We start from the raw sequence: 23,661 nt of genomic DNA on the forward strand, positions 1-23,661 counted from the left end.
TCTGGAAGCCAGAAACCATTTTAGTTATCGGTTGCGCAGTAAACGCAGTTGCGAAAAAACATACTATGACTAAAAAAAATAAAGCAGCATGTAGCATTAAAAACCAACCATGCCTGTAATCAGCCGTCAACAAGGAGGTGGGCGGGTGGGCTGTAATCTAGGGGAAGGAGTTGCGCCTACAGTGTGGTTGGTGTGGTGTGTCGGCTGGTTGTGCAGTGTGCAGTGCAGTCCAACGTTAGTCCACGTGTCTGCACCTATTTTCCGCTCTGATAAACCGATAGCCGATAGCTAGCTAAACAAAACAAGCCTCTAAATTTACTGGCGCTGCTGATTTTATTTTATCGGTCTCGCTGGTCTTGCATTTGGTGTTGGGCCTGGGTGGCCTGGGTGGCCTGGGACGCAGACCCGGAACCTTTGCAACATTTCCTGTGGCAGTTGTGCTTTTTTACCACCAGGCTTGGTTTGCAAGTATTCGCACGTGCATTCATCGGACTCAGTTGACTCGGTGGCTTTCTGCAGTCAAATTCAACGATGCCGGACTTAAGCAACAAAGTGGCCCTCATCACAGGTGTGTAAAAAGAATGATCGTTTCCCCCTAAAGATCTAAACATATTTACTGATCCTTGGTCAAGTTACACTTCAAGAAGGTGGGGCGAGGGAAAGGAAGGCTGGAGAGGAAGAAGCAGACGGAACGCTGGAGGGGAGAGAGGGAAACATTCTCCAGCGTTCCGTCTGCTTTCCCTCGGCCTATCTTCTTGAGTTGCAACGGACTACAAAGCAATGGCCTACCAACGTGTTTAGGAGTGAAGGGGCAAACTAGACCCACCCCCAAGGGCCGGGGGGCGGTGCCCGATGAACAGAACAGCGCACACAAAGACAAGGACAGAGAAAAGGAACATGCACGACACACAAGCGCTTGTCTGTCGTGCATGTTCCTTTTTTTCTGTCCTTGTCTTTTGTGTGCTGTTCTGTTCATCATGTCATCATACCAACTCGCCCAACTTCTGCCCTTGGTATCCCTTTGGCGCTGCTGGCCAGTGTTTGCCGTGCCCAGTGGCGGTTGTTTCAAGGGGCGGAGACTGAGCGCTCGGCTATGTGTAGCTTACTTTTGCCGTCAACAAAAACCAGATACTTTTCTGTCAGGAACACCCGTTACATGATAAGTGCTGTCACCATTTATGGATGGAGAAAGGCTTTTTAGTCATCTTAGCAAGCAGGGCATTCTGTATCAAAATTAACTGTTGGGCTAGTTGGCTACACATTCTATAAAAATTCAAAAGCGCAAACACCAAGGAAAAGAAGAGGGGCAGGACAGAGCGCTTACACCAACTGGAAGTTTAATGCATTCCCCGAGGAAGACATAAAAGAAGAATTAGGTATGTGAAGGTAAAAAAGAAGAAGAAGAAAAAATTATTGTTATAGTTTATAGATGCTTTTCCTTGGTGTTTGCGCTTTTGAATTTTTATACAGGGCATTCTGGCCAGCAGCGAGCATATGTCTGTTTTCTTTCAAGGATTTTCAACGAAATTTCGGCACTTATTTTTCGGTCTATATGTGTTTAAGGGAGCTGTGTCCCATCATACACACCAAACGATTGGCTAAGAGCACCTATAATAATAATATATTTTTATTATCATCTGTGAAAAAATAGAAGTGTAAGCGTGCTGGCCCACGAAAGCAAAGATGCTTGTATGTGGAACCAGGCAGCCAACAAAATACCGTGACACATTGAACACTGGAGAAACAAAACAACAATAATTTAGGAATATGGGCAATGAATACGCACTGAGTAATTATATAATTATTATTGTGCGAGCGTGAGGCACCATTTTCATACATTCCGTTTTACCGCACGAAAAGATAAGTTCAGCAAATACTCTGGCAAACTGTTGAACATCGAAGGAACATAGTGTCATTTTAACTTTTTTCCATAATTTGTTTGTATCTTAGGGATTTTTAACCTATCTGTACGCCGCAAGTTTCTTTTTTTCTACCTCTTGTTTAAAAGCTCTACTGTAGTAATTACTTATTATCACATAATTATGAAACTGATTAAATGACAATATTTCTAACGCACACATTTTTTCTTCAAGGTTTAGTTTATCGTACACTAACCCGTAAGAAATACTGTTTACACTATATTTTATGATTCTATCAATTCCCTGTTTTTTGTACTCGGAACAATTCCCATATATAGTAATTCCATACCGTATAACTGATTCTCCTAAAGATCTGAAAATAGTTCTCCCCAAGTTTACAGAACATGCACTTTTTAGCTTGTAAAGATACGCCGATACCACCCGCATTCTCTTAATAATACATTCAATTTGTTGGTTCCAAAGTAGATATTGGTCAAATATTAACCCCAAATATTTCACCGGGGAGTCATAAGGTAATGGTCTACCCGTGCAAATGTGTTGACCATGATAATGGAGGTGAAGATATATGTTTCGTAGTAGAGTAATTTGTTTATGGGGATTACGATAACAGACTAATTTAGTTTTATCGATGTTCACAACAATGAGATTACTTGAGAACCAGTAAACTAATAAATCTATATCGCTTTGAAGCAGCGGAACCGCCTGGTTATAGTTGTCATGCAGTGGTAATACAACAGTATCATAACTAAACAGTATCATAACACCTGGTGGATGTCACTAAAGCCTCGTTTGCAATGCCCGTCTAGGAACCTTGACATGTAGTGAGCATAACTGTCTTGCCTAGAACTATACATGCTTTCAACCTGACGTAGGGAGGTACTCCACACTCAACAAGAGTGTTTTGTTTGTCTTAGCTCATTGCTATTCTCCCTCTACAAGATTATAGAAGATTAACCCTTCACTCAAATTCACACAAAAGCAGTTTTTGGGGCATCCTGACGACGTCAGCCTCGCTGCAGTTTTGCTCATCCCGAGACAAACTAGGTCACGATTGCGCCGGATGTGACGTGCTTTCCGCTGGCTGCTCTCTGAGCGCTTGCCAGACTGGGCTGTTTATAACAAAATATACAGCCATCAGGCTCAAAATACAAACGTGCGATTGTCATTTACGGATATTGTGGATCATATTCAGCTTATTTTTGAACACAACAAGTATATTTCAAATTTTGTTGAAGTATCCCTTTAAAGAGGCCGACCTACAGAATTGTTTTCTGCAAGGTAGGAAAATCCTCCTTGCCACCCTCTCCATTTCCCCATCTCCCACTCTTATCTTGGGGGGGGGGGGGGGGGGGAGGGGGAGGGAGGGAGGGAGAGGAGAGGAGAGGGAGTACTTTTTTTGTTGCTGCATCTTGGGGCAAGATGAGCTGGGAGCTTATCCCGGCTCCATCCAGCCCAAACAGAAGGAATCCCCCTCAGTCAAGATAGCAGTGGGAGAGTGGGAAAGTGGCAAGGAGGATCTTTTTAGCTTGTGGAAAACCTTTTTGTAGGTGGGGCTTTTAAGAACTGTAAACGTGCATACAAAATACTCCTCATCAATTGCACTTGAGCGAAAGGTATTTTTTCCATGTGGCGAAGTTGCCTCTTTGTGCTGTCAACACGGTCCTTGCTACGGGCCAAGCATTAGGAATGCAATAAAATAGCAGGTAGCGATACCCTTTTAACGGCGCACTTAATTCCTTAACCGTTTAGAAGGAGACCAGCTACCTAGAGCCGTCTTCCACATGCCTTTGCTCGCTCCTTGGCTGTTTTGACGAACTAGGTTCGTTACGAGCTTAGTTTGGGGTGCTGCGGCGAGATGGCAGCACATCTACAGTGAAAAATTTACTGTAGACATATTTAAAAATGACGACCGGGTGCTGGAGAAACATGTAACCCCAACTACATGTTAAAAAAAAAAAAATTTTTTTACAAGTTCTCTAAAATTAAAAATTACCAAAAAAAATTAAAGAAATGGCTTGTTCCTGTTACAGAAGCAAGCTAGGAGAGCTGCGTTCGCAAAGCGATTAGTGCGAGGGTTAGTGACAAGGAAGTGCCACTATTTGAGACTCCATGGACTTACCATAGCAGTCGCCACTCAACAGATATGGCAATCGAAAACAGCCCTAGTTGTGCCATGTGCCATCTTAACGCACAGCACTCGGGTTTGAGCAAGCAAGCATTGGCGTTAAAATGGTTTGCCCCAATTTTTATCTGCTACGTTCAAAAGTTGCAGCACTGTGTTGGCGTAAAAGAGCTTCCAGGGTTTTCGTTCTTTGGGAAATCGACAGACACCAACTCAAATTTAGAAACAAACCGGAGCGCCCCTAGCGACACACCACGCACATGCAATGAGGTCTGGGCAAGAAGTGCTGCATTCCGCATCAGCTAACCGTTGGAATGTGATGTTGTCGGCGTCGGTGCATGTCCCCGGGCTCTTTTTCATGTTGGAATTGTTGATTCTACGCCCTTGTAGCAATGTCTTACTACTTTAGTGGCCTGAGCGAAATTAACAATGCTCGTTACACCGCAAAACTTTGCGCTAAGGGCGCACAGAAAGTTGTCTGTGGCCATACCTAGCCCCTTCTGACGAACATTGATAAACGCACAATGTCTGGTTCATACAGTTGCATTCAGAGCAACCTAGGCAATACACTGATACTACAGTAGCAACAGAGACACCAGGACAGCTGTTGGCCCTACACAACATGAGAAGCATTGCAAGGTACACCTAATTTGTTTGGCCAATATGAGTCACGGTTTTCTAGGTGGCCCTGTCGTTACTGCCATTTTTATTGCTGTGGACACAACCAATGCAACTTCTCTCGCCTCCGTAACAATGCGCCAACCACCAACAACATGGAATCACTGAAGCCACAAGAAACAGGCAGAAATTGTGAAAGTTCCTGTTTTGGCCAGTGCAATGTTTTCCCACTGGGTGCCATCCGTTTTGCTGGAGTTGCTAATGGGTGCTATTCGCTGGGTGCCATATTTGAGAGTGGTGTTCACAGCATGCTCAAATTTGATCAGGACGAGCCCCTACTTCTAAGAAGAACTGCAATCTTGGTAATGTGTAATACACATTGCAAAAGCATTGTGAACGCTCATTGTAAGCTCATACTTGGCGGCGACAGACTTCACTTTGGCTGCCAGTGAATATCCGTGTCTCATTATGATGGACTGTAGAGGACTCTAAGATCCATTGAAGTTAATCCAATACGGTGTAACCGTCCCCTATCTTTTGGGAGGGGCGCGGTGATATGTGAAGTTTTGTGGTACTTTCACCACAGAGTCGTCTGATATGTTTACATGCCGCTCTAGGGGATAAGCCGGGTAACTATTAACGCAACATGTTTCCATCAGGTGGGCATAACTTTGAGTGTCACGAAAAACTGTTCTAGGGTTATGATGATAACATGAATTAATAAATTATTTATCATTATTTAATAAGGACAATTTATTGTAAGTAGAGAAATATATGCACCTCAGCAGAGGGATCGAACCGGAGCCCTCTTGATCTATAGCCCGAAGCTCTACATCTGCATTAGCTGGACAACAGGAATGAGAGCACTAGCGGCTGCATGTATAAGTGATCAGTGTGTGTAGGTGATCACATGATGTCGTAGACTCTTGTACAAGCGCGGCTGTGTACTGTTTTCCGCTTTTAGTGTGCCGAGTTGGGTCCTATGAGACAACAGATCAACGCAGTCAGTTTGAGAGTGTATCGCCAACATATAATTAAACAACCATACAAACACACATACATCCGCGGTCCCCAAAGTGCGTCACCGGGTCCAAAAGCACGTCACACGACACCGGACCTCTCTTATTCCCTTCACCCCTTAGCTGACGTTGCATTGGAAGCTATGTACGTGTCAGATCAATCAGCTGCCTCCCTTTCATCACCTGACCTCACTTTCTGTGCATGGGGATGCACGAGAGAGCGTGATCATATGCAAAAGTTTGACTAGCCCATTCAGCATGTAGCTTCCACAGCGCTGTCAGCTTCAGGGAGAACGAGGTGGGGAAAGCAACTTTTGCCTGAATTTTGAGCGATGGGCTAATCTTCTAGGGGGAGAATGGCTGTGTCCGGGTACACAAACGAGAATCCGAGCAAGAGGGGACTTCCCCCTTTCCGTCTCTTTGAACTGTTTGTACAATGCATGATTTATGAGTTGAAGAGGAAAGCTAAACAGGAAAAAGTTGGAAAATTGTTTGATGACTCCTTTAATGTGTTGCATGTTGCAGCATAACCTCAAAATGCCAGTCTTTCGCTGAAAAGCACAAGAAAACTAATTTTAAAGCTAATTAAACAATCTTGCCATGTGCACCTGGTGGATGCATGTGGAGCCCATTTGGGAAGTAATCTAGCTACGTTGGGGAACTTGCTATGTAGTCATGATGCAGCAAGTTCCATCAGAGCACTGCCGCCGTTTGGAATTCAACATTTTCCTTCTTAGCTTTCCTCAACTCACAAATCGCGCATTGTACCAAACAGTTCAAAAAGACGGAAAAAAGGGACTCCCTTCTTGCTCGGACACTCGTTTGTGTGCCCGGACACAGCCATTCTCCCCCTAGAAGATTAGCCCGTCGCTCACAATTTGGACGAAAGTTGCTTTCCCCACCCAGTTTATCCCTAAACTGACAGTGCTGTGGAAGCTACGTGCTCCTTGGACCAGCCACAGACTCATCACCCCACGGGTACTTCGAACGGCGCGGTTGTCACGCATTGACGCTATTAACACCACCACAATGCTGACAATGCCACCAACAACAAAGCCCATAACAACAAAGCCTTGCTACGTCACGAATGCGGGGAATCTGTTGTTTTGTTTTTGTCTGGGCTGAATGTCCAATGACGCATCGCGCTCTTCGTTCACTTCTCTTAGAGTGCTTGCTCGAGTGCACCATTTGGAACGAAAAATATAGCCAGTCGTTCCAAATACAAACGTGCGATTATCATTTATGGCTAGTATCCGTCATGGTTGACTCATTTCCGAACAAAATTTGAATATTTCAATTCTCGTTTCCGTACCCCTTTAAGGGTGTGTTTTGATCGGCACTGTCCAGTCACTAAGAGTGTAAAGTAAACTGGCTTTATTCTCAGCCAAACTAATTACGACTTTAAATCCAAGTGATCAATATGATAAAAGAGCTAATTTCTCTCCAGATTGCCATCAGCTTGCTCCATTCCCAGGTACATGAGAGAAACCTTCACAACTGGCCCTACACCTGTAATAACATTTCATTTCAGCATATTTTAAAGGTTTCAGTTTGGATTGGTGCCAGCGTAATAACAGAATTCAGTAACTTGTAATAAGCTGCTGTGGATTTCTAAAATGCTAGTTTCAGCCTGTTTAATTCTGGTTGGGGATGCCACAATTCCTGAAATGTGCATTCATTACCTAGCAGTGTTCCTGTAGGAAATTATCAGGCAAAGTGCAGGTGTGAGCTGGCATATGTTGAATGTGGTGGTAGACCTTGAGACTAGGAGAGAAAATGCAGTAGGGGAGACAGAAAGAAAAGGGGAACAGACAACATCTCGACGTCTTCGAGACATTTGTCTGTCCTCTTTTTGTCCTAAAGCGCCGTTCACACTCTTGCGACCCAGTATGATTGAGAGAGACCAGACCGGTTTTTAAGCCTTTTGCAACTTCTTAGGACCGGGTGCACTGCAGCAGAGCTGGTCCTAAGAGATCGCAAGAGGCTTAAAAACCGGTCTGGTCTCTCTCGGTCTTACTCGGTCGCAAGAGTGTGAACGGGCCTTAACCCTTGTACTGCACCTTCTGTTCCACACCCGTCTTGGGGTTTACCATTCTGTTCAAGAATCGGACGTTTATTGGGAAATGTGCAACCTCGCATCAGCCTTTTGCATAATTCAGCGCTGTGTCCGCCTCGTAGGAGCATCGTCGGGCATAGGAGGGGAGACTGCTGTGCATTTTGCTTCTCTCGGATGCTGGCTGGCACTCACGGGCAGAGACCAGGCGGCCTTGGACAAGGTCGCTACACTGTGCCAATCCAAAGGGTTGCCTCAAGAAAAGGTGTGACGGAAGACTGATCTTCTCTTCCTTAAAAACCAACTATACTTTTGCCCACCCAAGTAGCATGGTCCTTTGGACCTAAATAGGGCAGGACATTTGCCTGGAAATGTAGGGTTTTGAAAGCCCAAAAAAGTCAAGGCATAACCAAACTCAATATTCTTTGGACAGAGTCTGGATACTTTGGCCCTGAATTGCCAAACAAGTGCCCGAGTGAGGCTTCACTGCTGGTTTTTTGGTTGATATGCGACATCTTTGGCTCATGTCTGGCTGTACTTTGGCAATTATGTAGCGAACCAGAAAAAAGCCACTATTAACTAATGCCTTGGAGCAAAACCTTATTATGCCCAAGTTAGGCCCCTAGGATTTCCAAACTTTGGCCGAATTAGGTGTTTCTTCGTGTAGGGCGGGGGAAGGATTTCCCCAGCTCACCTTTCAAACAATTTTACCACTTGTTTGCACTTTTTTTTTTTTTTGTAGTGTGCATTGTTTTTTGTTTTTCCTAGAACATTTCTTTTTTTTTTTTAATTTCTGCTTTTTCCATGACTAAGAATACTGATGTTTTTTGTTTTTTTTTCAAATTCGATAGCTAGTTGTAACATCGAAATAGTTTGGAATACTACAATTCGGAATGCCAAATGGAATATTGACTATTGAATTAAATGATTTTGCAAATTGGATCATCCAAGTGTTAAATAAAGAGGAAATCATGCCACAACCCTTCTTTAGCTGCATGCATACACAGACGGAAGATGCTTTATTTTGCCCCTTCGATCAGCGATGTGGGAAAACTGCCCTTGCAACATTGCCGCCAGTGGGTGTGGCTATGCTGCAGTGTGCACACGCCGCAAGGGGAAGAGCGCTCAACGGAGCTCAAATTGTCCGAAGACAATCAGGCAATACTCGAAAGTGTTCAAAAAGTTTCGAATACATCGATCATCAAATCACTGTTCAGAAATTTAAATCTGGACGCATGTCCGTATATTTAAAATCATTTTATCTAATTCACAATTATTAACAGCACCTTGTTTTTCTAGGTTCTCGTGATTTCCGGAGACCTGTGCAAGGAAGATGATGTCGCCAACGTCGTTAAGAAGACTCTCGAACACTTTGGAAAGCTTGACATTTTGGTAACTGCTATACTTGACAAATTCATCACTTATAAGGGAATCAAAACAGCAGCCATCACTTCTGTTTGGCAGAGAAAACAATTGCAGCAGAACATGACCAATGGGGTTGCAAATCACACCTGATTACCGTAAAGTTCCGAAAGGACACCTACCCTAAATGAAAAGATAAATGGTGAAAAACATGGGGTGGGCTATCTTTGGGGATGCCAGAGCAAATCTTTATAAAAAATCACGGGAACCGATATTGCGTGCGTAGATCGCGGACAAAAACGCGTGAATCCGCTACAATCTTTGTTACTGAAACAAATAAACAGATTCCGAAGGCAGCAGATTCGCGTTTCACAGCGCAACATACACGCAAGAACAACTCTCGTGTTACACGAGTTGATATTGCGCATGCTCGCGGCACTCACAAAAATGCAGGACCCTACTATGAGCTCGCTTGTCAGACGTGCCGGTACAGCGAATTGCATGGTTGATGCGATTCCCATCGGATATCGCGTGACATCCGACGAGAATTGGGAGGGTGGGCGATGTTTCGGAATTTTTATGTTATAGATATTTAGCCACAAAAACAGGATGGGCAATCTCTCCGGGGCGAGCGTTCTCTTGGAACTTTGCGGTATGTTGGTACTATGTCCTTGGTTTTCTTACCTCGCTTCATTGAGATTTGCTGAATGTGGATGCTTCAGGACAAGACCTGGAGGTGCCATCTGTGGCTGTCATTTAAAACAGGTTATTGTTGTGTCTTTAATTGTTTCAAGCTTTGTTCTGTAAAAGCAGCAGTTCATCTACGTTTAGTACAATGTATTTGCCATCTTGGATGTGTTTGCTCCTGTTTGCTACTTAATGGGCAAAGTATCCGTATTCATGACTCTGTGTTTTAGCAGGGTTTTGTTTCGTATTAATCATTCTGTATGTTTTGCGTCGCTGCGGTTGGTGGCAGGTAAAGGATGCAGTAGGTACTGTGCCTCAAGCACAAGCTTTCTATGATAACACTTTGTTGCGCACGAGGCCAAAGCCCAGCGGGAGACATCGAGCGCATGTTGGAGGCATAGTTCTAAACTGGACACCAACTATAGATCAGGGTCGCCAGGTCTCCAAGAAACAAGCAAGCCAAGAAGAATTGCCAAAAGTAGTCAACTGGCACCGAGGTCCTTTTTTTAGTGGCCACACAGTAGCCAACATGTGCAACCTGCGCAAAAACGTTGGGTATTATAATCAGTATGTGCCATACATGGGTAAATTACTTCCAAAATGTAATTTAATTGCAATTACTTTGCTTCAAAAGTAGTTTAACTACTATTACAATTACTACTACGTAAAAAGTAATTAATTACAAATTACTTTTAAAACGTAATTCAATTACTTTGCAATTACCTATTTCTGAGAGCGACCCAACTTGGGCCACATAACTTTAGACGAGTTTTATAAAATACAACATATTTGTTCATTCCTCGCCCCAATGTTTGGGAGGCTTAGGCATCGCTGCATTAATGTCAGATATTGTACCTTCCTTTTATGAATTGTGTTAAATTCATGATAGAAATTGACAGTCTGGGGCAATGAAGCACTACATTCTTATATTTTTAATAAATAATAATAATTTAGTTCATATGCTGGAAGATGCCAGAAAGCTAGAGAAAAAATTGGGTTGAGACTTTTGTTAGACAGGCAAATAAAAATGCAACAATTAGTCATATATTAATATTTACAAGTGTTAATATAAAACTAAAATCCACATGCGCTAATACGACTGCCTTCACATACAAACATCACGGTATTGTAAATTATATACATTGAGTTAAAATTATAAGGGCTCAGAAATATATAAAAGCCAAATCGGGGCTCCCGAAGCATTGGTGTGAATATTCACAGGTGCGAGGTCAGTCTCCAAAATGCTTCTGCAAAAAATATACGAATTAAATCCAACAGGAAATAAACTTGAAAATAATACAAAGATGCAAATATGCGACAGTACTGAAAAAAAAACACGTAAAAAACTGGCAAAAAACAAAACAAAAAAAACCTCATAGACAATGAAAATTCCCTAACTCAACTGAAAGCTAAAGATAAATTTTTTTTTTTTATATATATTTTGGCATGTGTACGCTATTGCTTTCCGCTCGCCCACCAGACGGCGCCGTTGAGGTAGGCTCTAAAGATAATTGTCTCTCAGCCCGCAGTGTAAGCAACAAAACAACAAACAATGCAATGCTATGTTGTGCGTGCATGTCTTTGTGCGAGTGTTTCGCCGAGAGGCCGCTTGTGCGAGCGCTGAGGTTTTCAGAGAGGTTCCGTCAGCGCAGCAAAGTTTTGCAAAAGTAATTATAATTTTGCCTGAAATTTTGCAATTACTGACACTAGAAAGTAATTAAATTACAATTCCTTTTGGCCAAAAGTAATTAATTACAATTTACAAAGAAAATTAATTAAATTACAGTAATCCAATCACTGTAATTGAATTACTACCCAAGTATGCTATGTGCAAAAAAGAGAGCGACATTGCTTTCTGTTTTCTTGCTGCAGTAACAACAATCTAAGAAAAAGTAGTACAGTGATGTCTCGTTAATATGGACAAAACATTGTCTATAATGCGAGTTGTCTATAATAACGAGACAAAAATTCATATATTTCCCCAGTTTTTCCCCCAAAATGGTATTCATATAGCAGGTTATCCATTTAATGGCATCCATATAAACGAGACATGACTGTATATTACAGCAAGTTGTACATAAAACATGAGTAAAAACAAAGTTCAGTAGCTCTAAAAGTTCACGCAGGCACTGTATAGGCAGGTGGCAGGCGGTGAACAGAGCAATCTTCAGAGCTAACTTTCTTCATATTTTGTTTCGGTAGAGTGGCAGGCTCAGCGACACCACCGACCCACTGCTGATTTTTTCGCTACTCTGTTACTCTATTACGGTGCTTTCTCCTTCTGCATGGTTTATGAAATTGGCTGAAGTCAACTGCTGTTTAGATTCTTCAAAACACTCAGAATGTTAGTGCAAAACTGTTGTGATGTCACAGATTCAGGCTAGGAGTCTTCCTTACAATAAAAGATACCAGCATTAAAAGGTAGCCAAGTAGCCAGCCTCAATTTTCGGTAGCCATGTGCCCCGAAAAGAAGCCAAACGTGGCAACCCTGCTATAGACCCTTCCAGCGGCAGTCTCGAGTGAGGTGATTTAAGGCGCGCATCCTTGGTTTTGAAAGTGCATGTCAGTGCTGCCTGACTGCACTGGGCTGTGGGGTTCCTCGTCGGTGAACTGTGGAAGTTCGCTTAGGCACAATTCCCAACACTGGCAGCAGCAAAATTGCTTTGTTTTATTGTTTTTTGTTTGCGTTTTGTGGTGAACGGAATTTCTCGTGGCCTTCGAGAGAGCATCTCTGGGAACAAATACAAACAAGTAAAAACTATTTTTTATGAGTCTGTGCGCAACAATGAATGCAACTGGAGTGTTTGTTTCATTTTATGCAGATTTTTCACGCCGCCAAACACTGAGCCACGCCAATCTACAATGGCCTTTACTGTCGAAAATATTTGATCACACAGGATAGCTGAAAGGCATAGGCGTTCCCCGTTCACAACATAAAATTCAACAAGTCCCATCATTTGAACAAGCTGTTGTATGTATGCCACGGTGCTGCGTTATCCAAACGAGGTTTATTTGAAAAAGATTTCGAATGACACGGTTGTATGTCCAGTCTATAGTGTCAACGAGTCACTTCACGACGGCCGAACAGAATCTGGACTTTTTTTTTAGGGCATGTTTTGAAGAGAGCTTGTTTTTTGCACAGCACCCAACCAAAGGAACAAACATGTCTGCAATGTTCCCTATCCCACGGCGAATGAGCTATTCTTCACGAAGACCGTGAAGGGCTTTCCAGAGATTACCTCGGCGGAGAAAGTCCTTGAAAAATGTCAAGCGGCCTGCATTAAGGGCCTTTGATGTTTGCTCTTCTCATTCATTTTCTGCGAAGGCCGAGCAGGCTAGGAGCCCCGGTATTCCCTGGTTCTCCCGGTGGAATATAACGCAAAAAAGATGAGCATCCCAAGAAGGCAGATGAAGTAAAAACGTTCAAGAAAATTGGCAAACTCTGAACATACGAAGCAGATGCAGAGTCGCGCATTTCGGGTTTACACAGCCCAGAAAGGTGGCAGAAAGTTCTGGCCGATAGAGGTTGCGAGAGTCGCAGAATGATGCCAGCCAGAGAGCTCTTTTTGGAAAGGCTTATAGTAGCTATTTCCCAGATTAGCTTGAAATTTGTTTGAAAGTGACTCAAATGTGCAACTGACTGCAGGTCAACAGCGCTGGGATCATTAAGAATGGGACAACGGAGGCCACGCCACTTGCCGTGTATGACCAGGTGATGAACATCAACCTGCGCAGTGTCTTCCACGTGATGCAGGTCGCCATTCCACATCTTCGAAAGACCAAAGGTGGGAAGTTGTCCGACACAAATGACGCAACTGAAACTATAATTGTGCACTCCGCAACACTGTTGGTGCGAACAAGGCATCGCCAATTTTCTCCTTTTTCTTTTTTCTTTTTTCAATATGGAGGGTTTGTTATTGAAACTACTTTAGTGTTGGAAAGTGCCGAGTTGGGGTACTAACCTAAGTGGTAAATGTTTTACAGCCGCGCCAGTACTTTTTCACAGTAAAACATGAAAAAGCGCAAAAACGTGTTCGTACTAAGTGTCATGCAGTCTGCATCCCTGTTTGTGTATCTGTGAATGCGAAGGGCAGTACACGGGAGATCAAGTCAGCTTTTGAGAGTGGTATTGCAGGGAAAAAGAGAACTAGCGTGAAAGAACAATAAACATGATTCTCGAAGCTTGGGCTTGTACCACTGGATCGGCCAAGGAGCTTCTGCCTTCGGGAGGGGCATTGTGAGGTACAACGAGCATAGGTTAATGTAGTCCGAATTTGTGGCCTTTGTAACGAGCGCAAGTGTTTGTGCAGCTTAAGTAGTCACTTTTAAAAGCTATGCGTGTGCACATCCATCTCTAGTGCACGGCATCATTCTCGGAATGCTGGCCCACATCACTATGTAAAGCAGGTTTACAAAGCACATGCTGGTTATAGAGTTGAAAATGCCTCTAGTTTCAAGATCCACTTGTGTCATTTCAGGAAACATTGTGAATGTGTCAAGCGTCACAGGGTTGCGTGCGGTAAGTCGCATGGCATGAACGAGGTGGCAGCGCTCCATGTAGTAACTTGCGGTCTCATCATGCAGTTTCCTGGAGTGGTTGTGTACAACATCAGCAAAGCAGGCCTGGATCAGCTGACTAGAACAGCAGCCTTAGGTGAGTTGATGTGCTAGTGTGATGCAAAGCCTGCCGTTGGGTTCAGTGGTTGGAGAAAGGTCTCTTGGTGCTCCATTTCCGTGCTAAAACAAGATTTATTAGAAGACACTCCCGCGACTTTGTCACAAAAGAGAACTCAGACTTTTGGGGTTCTCCTGTTAGGCTCGCACCTTGGGAGTCCCAACTTTATGGCGCGGCTTTCTACTGCAGAAGCGGGTTCGTCGTTGCGACACTTGCTATTGGTTCTGGATGCGCAGTTGGTCATGTTCCTTCAAAACATCCTTTCCATGGGTTTCTGGCTCCCTCGCGAAAAGCTGAAATTGCTACTGCCACGCCAGGAGCCCCAAACACATGAAAGTGTTTCCTACCATTCCCGTCAGTTTAGACACCCAAGCCGAATCGGAAAATATTAGACTTGAGCTACTATTGGAGTTATGTGACTATGTTAAAGTTATACAGTCGAGCCCGGTTAATATCACACTCGGGTATTTCGAATTATTGTTACCATCAAACAGTCCAAGCATTTCCTTGAAAATCACATGTAATATATTATAGGAGCGTTGTCTTTTTGTATCAAACTCCCTAGGAAGCCCGGCCGCTTGTTGCTTTTCCCGCGATCCGATTGCGCAAGTGGCGAGCACATTGCTTGCCTTGCGTGGCTAGCAGACCGCCAAGCCAGCATACACGCTGGAAGATAGGCAACAAAAGAGCAGTTGTAGAAAAAAAACTGTTACAAAAAAAAAAAAAAAAAAAAGTGGAGGATGGCAAGGGGAAGGGCATGCACGCGAGGGAGAGAAGTGAGTGCTTGCTGTCAGAACAATAGCGTAGCCTGTGCCCTTTCTCCGAACACTGCTAATGCTGTGCGACTCCCTAGCCCCAAAATAAAATGAGCAAAATAAAAAGAAAGTCTTGGGCAAGTCGAGTCTGTCGACAACAGATTGTGCAATGTCCACAACAGCGATTGTGCAATCCCAATGCAATGCCTTATCTTTGTTTAACTTTTTCTTTTGCCGTTATTGCTTTGCCAGTTTTTTTTGTTTTCTTTTCCCTTTCGTTTTTTGTTGCCTGAATTTAGTGAGCTTTCTTTTTTGCTTGCTTAACTTTTTTATAATTTTTTTTTTTCATGCAACTCGCTTTTCCCTTTTTCTTTCATTTGTTTTTTTTATTATTTTCGTGTTTTATCGCTTATGCGGTGTGGGGGTCCCAACCAGGCGCGCATGTAAGTGCGGCGGTGTTTGCTGCTCCGCCAATTATGCTCCACTGTATTTAGCAGCTCTTGGATGCTCTATTTGGTAAGCTCCTGTTTGTCGCGACCTTCAGTATTAGCAGAGATGCCAGGAAATTTCAACTCGAGCTTCATTTAACATGTTTTTGTATATCGAATTATCGATATATCGAACTATTTTATGATCCCCTTTGAATTCAATATATCCGGGTTCTGTAATAAGGTTGATAGCTGGGCTAGTTGGTGATCATTGTGCATAATGGAATAAAACAGCGCAAGAGATATAAAAAGGAAGAGACAAACCGGACAGGACAGAGCGCTGACTCGCAACAAAAGCTTTTTTACTTAAAGAAAAAGATAAAGAAAAAACATGTTGCTCCACGCAACTGCACGTGCACCTTTCACCCATGGTAGCTGACTACGGCACGCGCTGGACCCTCTGTCAACTTCAGGAATTCCAGTTCCTTGCCAGACAACGCCACTGATGCTGCGCTGATACATTTTTCTTCTCTGCTCTGGATGTGGAAGGCCTCCAGCACCTCGCGTGTCGCTTTGTCCCTGTGTCGTCTCAAGATGGTGGTGGCACTAAAAAACAACTCGCACAGGCACTCTTTGCAGTGAACCGATAGGTGTCCTTCCACTGTCGCTCCCAGGGAGCGACAGCGAATTCCTGGAGTTGACAATGAGGGTCCAGTGCATGCCGCAGTCAGCTACCATAGGTGAAAGGTGCGCATGCGGTTGTGCGGAGCAACCTGTTTTTGCTTTATCTTTTTCTTTAAGTAAAGAAGCTTTAGTTGCAAGTCGGTGTCTGTCCTGTCCAGTTTGTCTCTTCCTTTTTATATCCTTTGCACTGTTTTATTTCATTATATATCCGGGTTTGACTATACAAAAGTGGTGCATGCTGCTGACCAACAATGGAGTTGTTAGAGCTTATGAAGTTTTGAGTGTGTGGAGTTAAAGCATCTTGCGAAGAGTAGTGCTTGTCTCACAAGCAGTAGTTGGATATTAGATGTGGGAAGCACATTAAATATCCAACTGATTTATCTTCATAAATTTTAGGAATTTATTGAAGCTCAGATGTGACCTGATTTTTTTTTTTTTCTTTTTTCCATGGATTAGAGCTTGCTGCTGATGGCATAAGAGTAAATGCAGTCAAGTAAGTGTGATTCAGATTGGTTTATTTCTGCTGCGATACACATCTTATTTTTCTTGTTTAATTGGATGCAGTAAAAGTTTTTGACACAGCAATCTGTTCTACCAAGTCAGGGGCAGTGTCATATTATACTAAAGAAATGTTGGACACCAGTTTTCAACATGTAATAGGTATATGGCTTTTTTTTTCTTATTACGTCTGAGTCATGCGGCAATATGACTTTTCTCACTGCTATAAATCCTTTAACACTAAACAAGCCGCAAATTTTCGTAAAAGGGAAGAAAATCTGCTAACTTTAAGGGCACACATATAATTTCATTGTCTAGGAAGGCAAATTCCAGCCTTTAGAATTTGTGAAATGTAATGGTCATGAATATATAAACCTTTTGTCCAATTTGCAAAATTTGAACCACGAACATAGTTTTCCAGTACACAAAAGGTCAAGCTTTGCTTTCTCAGCCACTAGGTGAGGCACTATAGACCCTTTCAGGCAACATTTCATGGGCGCCGCCATCTTGGCGTCACGTGACCCTGCCGCCATAGCCGCCCTTCAGTTTCTCGCCGTTGCTCCGCGTTATGTGCTGCACCGGCCACTACCGGAGCTTTGTTTTCGCGTTCTTTTACGTTCCGCGTTGAAATCGTATGTTTTCTTTAGGTCTTTTCGATATTTCGGGCTTTCATTTAATCATTTGATATCTCTATTTCAACATATATCTTGTATTTTCTTATTTATGAAATGAAAGCGGACAGCGAATGGATCGACAATACAAGATTATGGCTTCAGAGACCATGTAAGTTCATCCCATTCTAACGTTTTTCTCGCTAATAAAGGGCAGTCAACACTATTGCGACATATGCAAATTTCAACTGACGCAATAAGACTATCCAGTCGTGCTTCTCGCTGCATGTGCGCGCTTGTTTCCGTAAAGCCAACCCGCATGTAAGCGATTTAGCGTGCGACGGAGACGAGCGACGGCGACAACGACAAGAGTCAGCGACGATGATTTCTCACTGCCGCCTGTTGCATCGCTCGGTTGTTTTTTGGGGTTTCTAGAAAACGTCGCTCACCGTCTTGGTCGCTTGCTCCCGTCGCTTTCACGCGGTTTGCCTCGTCACGCGACTGCCCGAGCGGCAACGAAGCGGGTCACCGTCGCTTGTCTCGTTGCTCGCCGAACCGCTTGCATGCGGTTTATACTTAATATCGAGGCGCCAGTGGTTCAATGCTGTGTGCATGGAAATAAATTGAGTATAAACCGCGTGTAAGCGATTTGGCGAGCGACCAGATAAGCGATGGCGACCCGCTTCGCTGAAACTCAGTCAGTCGCGCGACGAGGCAAACAGCATGGAAGTGACGGAGCAAGCGACCAAGACGGTGAGCGACGTTTTCTAGAAAACCAAAAAACCGAGCGATGCGACGGGCGACGGTATTTGTAAATAAATAATAAGAAAATAAATCTCCGTCGCTCGTCTCGTCGCACGCTAAATCGCTTACATGCGGGCCGGCTTTACGGAAACGAGCGCGCACATGCAGCGAGAAGCACGACTGTGACAGCCTTACTGCGTCAGTTGCAATTTGCATATGTCGCAATAGTGTTGACTGCCCTTTATTAGCGACAAAAACGCAAGAATGGGATGAGCTTACATGGTCATTGAAGCCTCATAATCTTGTATCCTCGACCCATTCGCTGTCCGATTCTATTCCATAAATAAGAAAATACAAGAGCTATGTCGAAATATAAATATCAAATGGTTAAATGAAAGTCCTAAATATCGAAAAGACCCAAAGAAAATACAAGATTTCAACGCGGAACGTAAATGAACACGAAAACGAAGCTCCGGTATTGGCCTGTGCAGCACACAACGCGGAGCAACGGCGAGAAACTGAAGGTCGGGTATGGCGGCCCGGAAAGCGCGCGAAGGGCGCGCCGACTGGTGGCAGCTCCAGTAACTGACTCGCTGAAAGCGTCTATACACCAACTCATCTCTTTGACGTCACGGCGCGGTGGTGGCGCGTCGGTCGCACTTCCGGTCTGGGGCTGTGGGCAGAAGTCCCCATGCCAGACGTGTATTCCTGCGTTGTTTTGAAGGGAACAAGACAAAAACCTGCGTCCTCGTCGAAACGCCGGGACTGGGGCCGTGCCAAAAGAGTCGAGAAAGATTTGAAGGAAAGTTTTTACGTGCTGGGTTTGTCCGAGAATCTGGATATGTGCCGTGAAAAGGGAAAAGCAGACGCCGACGGACAACGATTGCTTGGGCGGGAAGCACTTTGAGTTGAATTCACGGATACTTGTGGTCATCAGATTTATTTGTTTCATTCCAACATGGACGCCAGAAAACCGTCAAGTTGTGCGGACCACCTGCGGACTACGTTCAGTGCGTCTGCAAGTTCAAACGGCCGCCTGATCGTTCGAACTGTCGTCTGCTCTTTCAAACGTTTCTGCTTGTCGTCTGCTCTCTTAGACGACGCCGGCCCGAGGATTAAATGTTGGCCCGGTACTTGCTATACGAAGTAAGTGCAGGTCTCAAAAGACTTAAGTTTGAAGGTTGGTAACCGGGCTCGATGTAAACAGTAAATACAAGGAGATGTTGATCATTGTTACGAGTGGCGGTCACTGACTTGCTATGCCTAATTGACTTGGTCCGATTCTGCTTGCGATTTTCAGTATCGACGTCGACTATCTCAGCTACGGTTCACGCTTTTGCAGCCCGAGCGGCGTCGCGACTGAAAATTGCGAACGAAATTTCATCATGCGAATCAGGTTTCAGCGTACATATACTGCGGCGTCCACGCGGAATGAATCTCCACATGTCACAATAGGGAGTTGTAGTAGATCGTTTTTTTCCTCCGCTAAGGTATCCCCGAAGAAAACGCCGCAGCTGCGCATGCGCGCCGCCAGCCTTCTCTGCATAGTTCAAGGTCTTGTGGGGGATTACGGAGCGCTATCCGGGTGCTTAGCGGGCTGCGGAAACGGTCTACTACAATTCCCTATTATTCACGCGAAGTTTCGCGGTGTAGCGAGCCTCGGTAATTTCGCTGACGCCGCTCAAGTAGTCGGACATCGCCAGGAAGACGTAGAATCAACAATTCGAACGCGAAAAAGAGCAGGGGAACTCCCACTGACGCCGACAACATCGCATTCCAAAGGTTTGTTTATGGGCGACGGCGAGCTTCTTGCCCACACCCCCATCGCGCATGCGCGGCGCCGGTGGCGTCCGCTAGGGGCGCTCCGGTTTGTTTGTAAACATGAGTTGGTGTATAGATTCAAGGAGGTTAGGCATACCTCCTATGGAGCTCTTTTAGGCCATAAATATTTAGGCCAGAACACTGCATACAGAGACAGGTGCTGATGCGGCAGTTGCTGTCTTGTAAGACCTACATTAATTGATTTTTCAGTAGCAGCAGCAGCAGGTAGAAAAAGAATTACTGCAGCAATTGCCCCATTTCGCTTCAAAGGACTTTGTCTATGCCACCCTAGAACAAAAGTGAAAATAAAGAGTCAATTGCTCCCAAAAATACAAAATCGCTAAAATTTAAAATTTTCTTCTTTTTTTTTTTAACTTTGGTTATTTGCAGTTTTTGTTTGCAGGTTTGAAACCAGCTTCTGCTAGTTCCATATTAAAAAAAAAAAAAAGAAACTTGACCAAAAGCATAGGGTGCAGAAGGGTGGAGCAGTGTGAAGTTTCTTTGTTGGTACAGCTAAGATGATCAATTCTGAAGAACTGAAAAGAGTACTAATAGTGTTGATGAAGTAGCTACCATTTCCGTGATGACGTAGCCAGCAAACTATCGCTTCTGAAATGGATTGAGTTTAACTCCAATGCAGATGTTTCCACAGCTTGCAGACTGATTTCTGCCTGGTCCAAGACTCAATTATTACCGCTTCGAATTGCTTCGCATTATAATCTTCGAATTTCCTCCAAGGCGACTTCATGAAGTCTGGTCCCTGTAGTAGCCACAATGGCAGTTCCTCATTTAGTAGGGGGTGCCAACAATCGAGTAAAAAAAAAAAAAAAAACGCTGCTTTCTTTATTGTTTTTCAGCACCTCATTGGTTTGTAAACGCAGGAGTGTTACAAAACATTAGAGCAGTAAAAGAAAGTAGTGTGCCCAGCATGGGGGGGGGGGGGGGTGCCATTATATGTCCTGTTTATTAATTAAAATTGTTTTATTTAACTTGCCTAATTACTGCCTGTTCACATTCCTGATAGTTGACAAAGCACTTGAGTCTTAAGCAAGCCAAGTTTCTGCAGGGTACCATATATCTCAACATGCAAACATGATGGTTGACAAAGCACTTGAGTCTTAAGCAAGCCAAGTTTCTACAGGGTACCATATATTTCGACATGCAAACATTGTCCATGCTCTCCCCTTCACCAGCCCCGGTGTGATTATCACGGAAGTGCACAAGCGTGCTGGCATGAGTGAAGAAGACTATGCCAAGGTAAGCGTACAGCAAGGTCTTCTTGTTTTTGTTTTTTTTACAGCGATAGCTGTTAGTGGGACCTTCCGCGGTTTTGCGCCATCGACCGCGCTCCATATGGACGCGGGCCATTTTCGGCACTCTGCGAGATAACATGCATAGTCATGCATGGTCAAAAAAAAAAACAGTCCCCGCCGGGCAATCTGGCAGTGCACTGGGAAAGGTGCCTATCTGACCCAATATTAGCACAAACAACAATTCTCAGGAGATACGCAGAGAAAACTGCCTTAGAGTTTTACGATGCATTCTGTATCAGAAAGCAAGTGCGTTAGTGCCCCGTCAATGCACCCGACAGTTTTATTTTCTAAATGGTAGCTAGAAAGATGGCATTAATGGTATGTGTTTGTTTCAACAAACCTTCATTTGAGAGTGCACTTTGTTTTGTCTACTTCCTTGTCCCTGTTTATAGCATGTGCGACTATTCGCACCGAAGTGACGTTCAGAAACATGCTGCCCTCTTATGCAGGCAGCTGAAATGCTCTCAACTTAATACACCCTGATTGGTCCCAAAAGGCCATGGAATTTTCATCCGGTGTTACTTGGTTTAGTACAGAATGCCTATGCAGACACTATCGTGCGCACTCGCACCCTTACGATTCATTCGGCCCCTCTGCTCCAAAATGACACCTTAGTGGCTCCAGCATCACACCTCAGCTGTTGCTTAACTCTTTAATACAGAGTTGCATGTTTGCTGAAGCTAGCTAACATGGGAGCAGGCCATACCTTTGTGAATCGTGTCACTATGCATTTCATCGCCACCCTTGCACCGAGCCAACGAGAGTAGCTCGCAATTGCAGACGCAGAGTGGCAGACGCAGAGTGGCAGAGAGTGGTGGCACTGCCGTCTGCTTACAAAGCAGGCTGTTGCATGCCGAGCGGCTGAAACGTTCTGCTAACTGAAACAAAAAGCATTTATTGATTAATTGGAGGGTTAATAAGTCAATTTCCCGGTGCTGGTTTATGTCAGTATTAATTTTACGGCACTTGTAAAAAAGGGTTCTAAAGACTACAAGAAAATACTAAATAGTCTTTCGCACAGTCTCAGCAGCTACTGTTTCTAGCCAGTCTGCACTGGTGCCTTTCTTTTCGTTCTGTCGAGTTTACTTTGGTGCTTTTCACCGCACCAAGCAACGAAGCGAGTTTTTTTTGTTTTTTTCTTTATTCTTTAGTGAAGTCAGTAGTCATACAAAATGTGCAAATTAACCAGTCTGTTAAGCAAAAAGTATTTCTCCCAACATTGAAAAAAGAAAAGAAAAAAAGAAGCGGCGCCCTCTTTCCAGTGAGAACTGCTCTTTTAACGTTGCTATGATTTGCGGTACAGACAGCCAGCAGTAGGCCCGCCCGACAACAGTTTGTTGCGTCTTCCTTGCACAGTTTCTCGAGCACTGCAAGACCACGCACGCCATGGGCCGTGTGGGCACGGCAGACGAGGTGGCACGCACCATTGCATTCTTGGCCTCCGAAGACGCGTCCTTCATCACGGGCCAGACGTTGGCGATCGACGGGGGTCGCAGCATCATGTGCCCTCGATGAGCTCTCGAGTGTTTGGCCGCCGTCTGACCGGCGTTCAATCAAGCCAACTGCAGCCCTTCTCAAAGAGAGGCTCGCATTTGGCCCGTCCAAGATATTGATGCTACAGGTCCGGTTTTAATGCTTACAGGGATCTTTTTCTACAATTTTGTTGTGAAAATAGTTGAGAATTAAAGGGGCGGTGTTAGAGGAGAATTACATAAATGACGAGGACAGGACAACAGGTCCTTGTCATTTATGCAGTTCTCCTCTAATTATGTAAGTTTACCAGCACGCTCCATTTTCACAAATTAAAGGGGCAGTGCAACAATTTTAACTTTGAAGGAATTTGCAATTTTTAATTTTTAGACTATTTATCTTGCCAGAAGGGATTCAGGAACCATTTACTCTTTTAAAATATCTCTATTTCGTTGCGTAATAGCAAAGCAAAGAACAGGAATATTTCGAGATTTGCAGCTGCGGGAACTAAGGCTTGATGCACACTTGGGTGCATTGTAATAAGTTGGCCAGATATGCCAATATGTGCTCAATCTAGTGCTATATTTTATAAATATTGTCGTTTCAACATGATTAAATGCGTCAAATCCTCGTATCTTTGACAAAGTTGTACTATATTCAGTTTTAATGGCCCCATCTGCCCGAGGTGAAAGAAACTATTCCTCTCTTGCCCCGTTGCTACTACAAATGAATCGCGTTAATTCAAACCCTCTTACTTCAAACTTGCGGATAATTCAAACTAACATGCAGGTCCCGTCCTATGTGTTTCTAGGATGGAAACTCCCGGTAATTCAAACTTTGCATTATTCAAACCAAGTTTTGGTCCCTTTCGGGCTTGAATTAACAAGATTCCACTGTACTAACTCTTGGCATTGTAGAATT

At 44.0% G+C, this 23,661-nt stretch overlaps 1 protein-coding gene across 1 annotated transcript; it reads left to right on the plus strand.

Annotated features, from left to right (window-relative positions):
* The first annotated feature begins 10 nt into the window (after nt 1–10).
* Nucleotides 11–23,376, plus strand: LOC8024730 (3-oxoacyl-[acyl-carrier-protein] reductase FabG). The gene is made up of 9 exons (XM_029981236.4): nt 11–568; nt 7,818–7,957; nt 8,992–9,084; nt 13,388–13,526; nt 14,220–14,260; nt 14,326–14,395; nt 16,740–16,776; nt 21,151–21,214; nt 22,627–23,376. Exons 1-9 carry the CDS (start codon nt 532–534, stop codon nt 22,783–22,785), a joined length of 780 nt encoding a protein of 259 aa, XP_029837096.4. The 5' UTR covers nt 11–531; the 3' UTR covers nt 22,786–23,376.
* The last annotated feature ends 285 nt before the right edge of the window (nt 23,377–23,661 follow it).

The sequence above is a fragment of the Ixodes scapularis genome, unplaced genomic scaffold (genome assembly GCF_016920785.2).
Source record: "Ixodes scapularis isolate PalLabHiFi unplaced genomic scaffold, ASM1692078v2 PGA_scaffold1__304_contigs__length_218370807, whole genome shotgun sequence".
NCBI lineage: Eukaryota > Metazoa > Arthropoda > Arachnida > Ixodida > Ixodidae > Ixodes > Ixodes scapularis.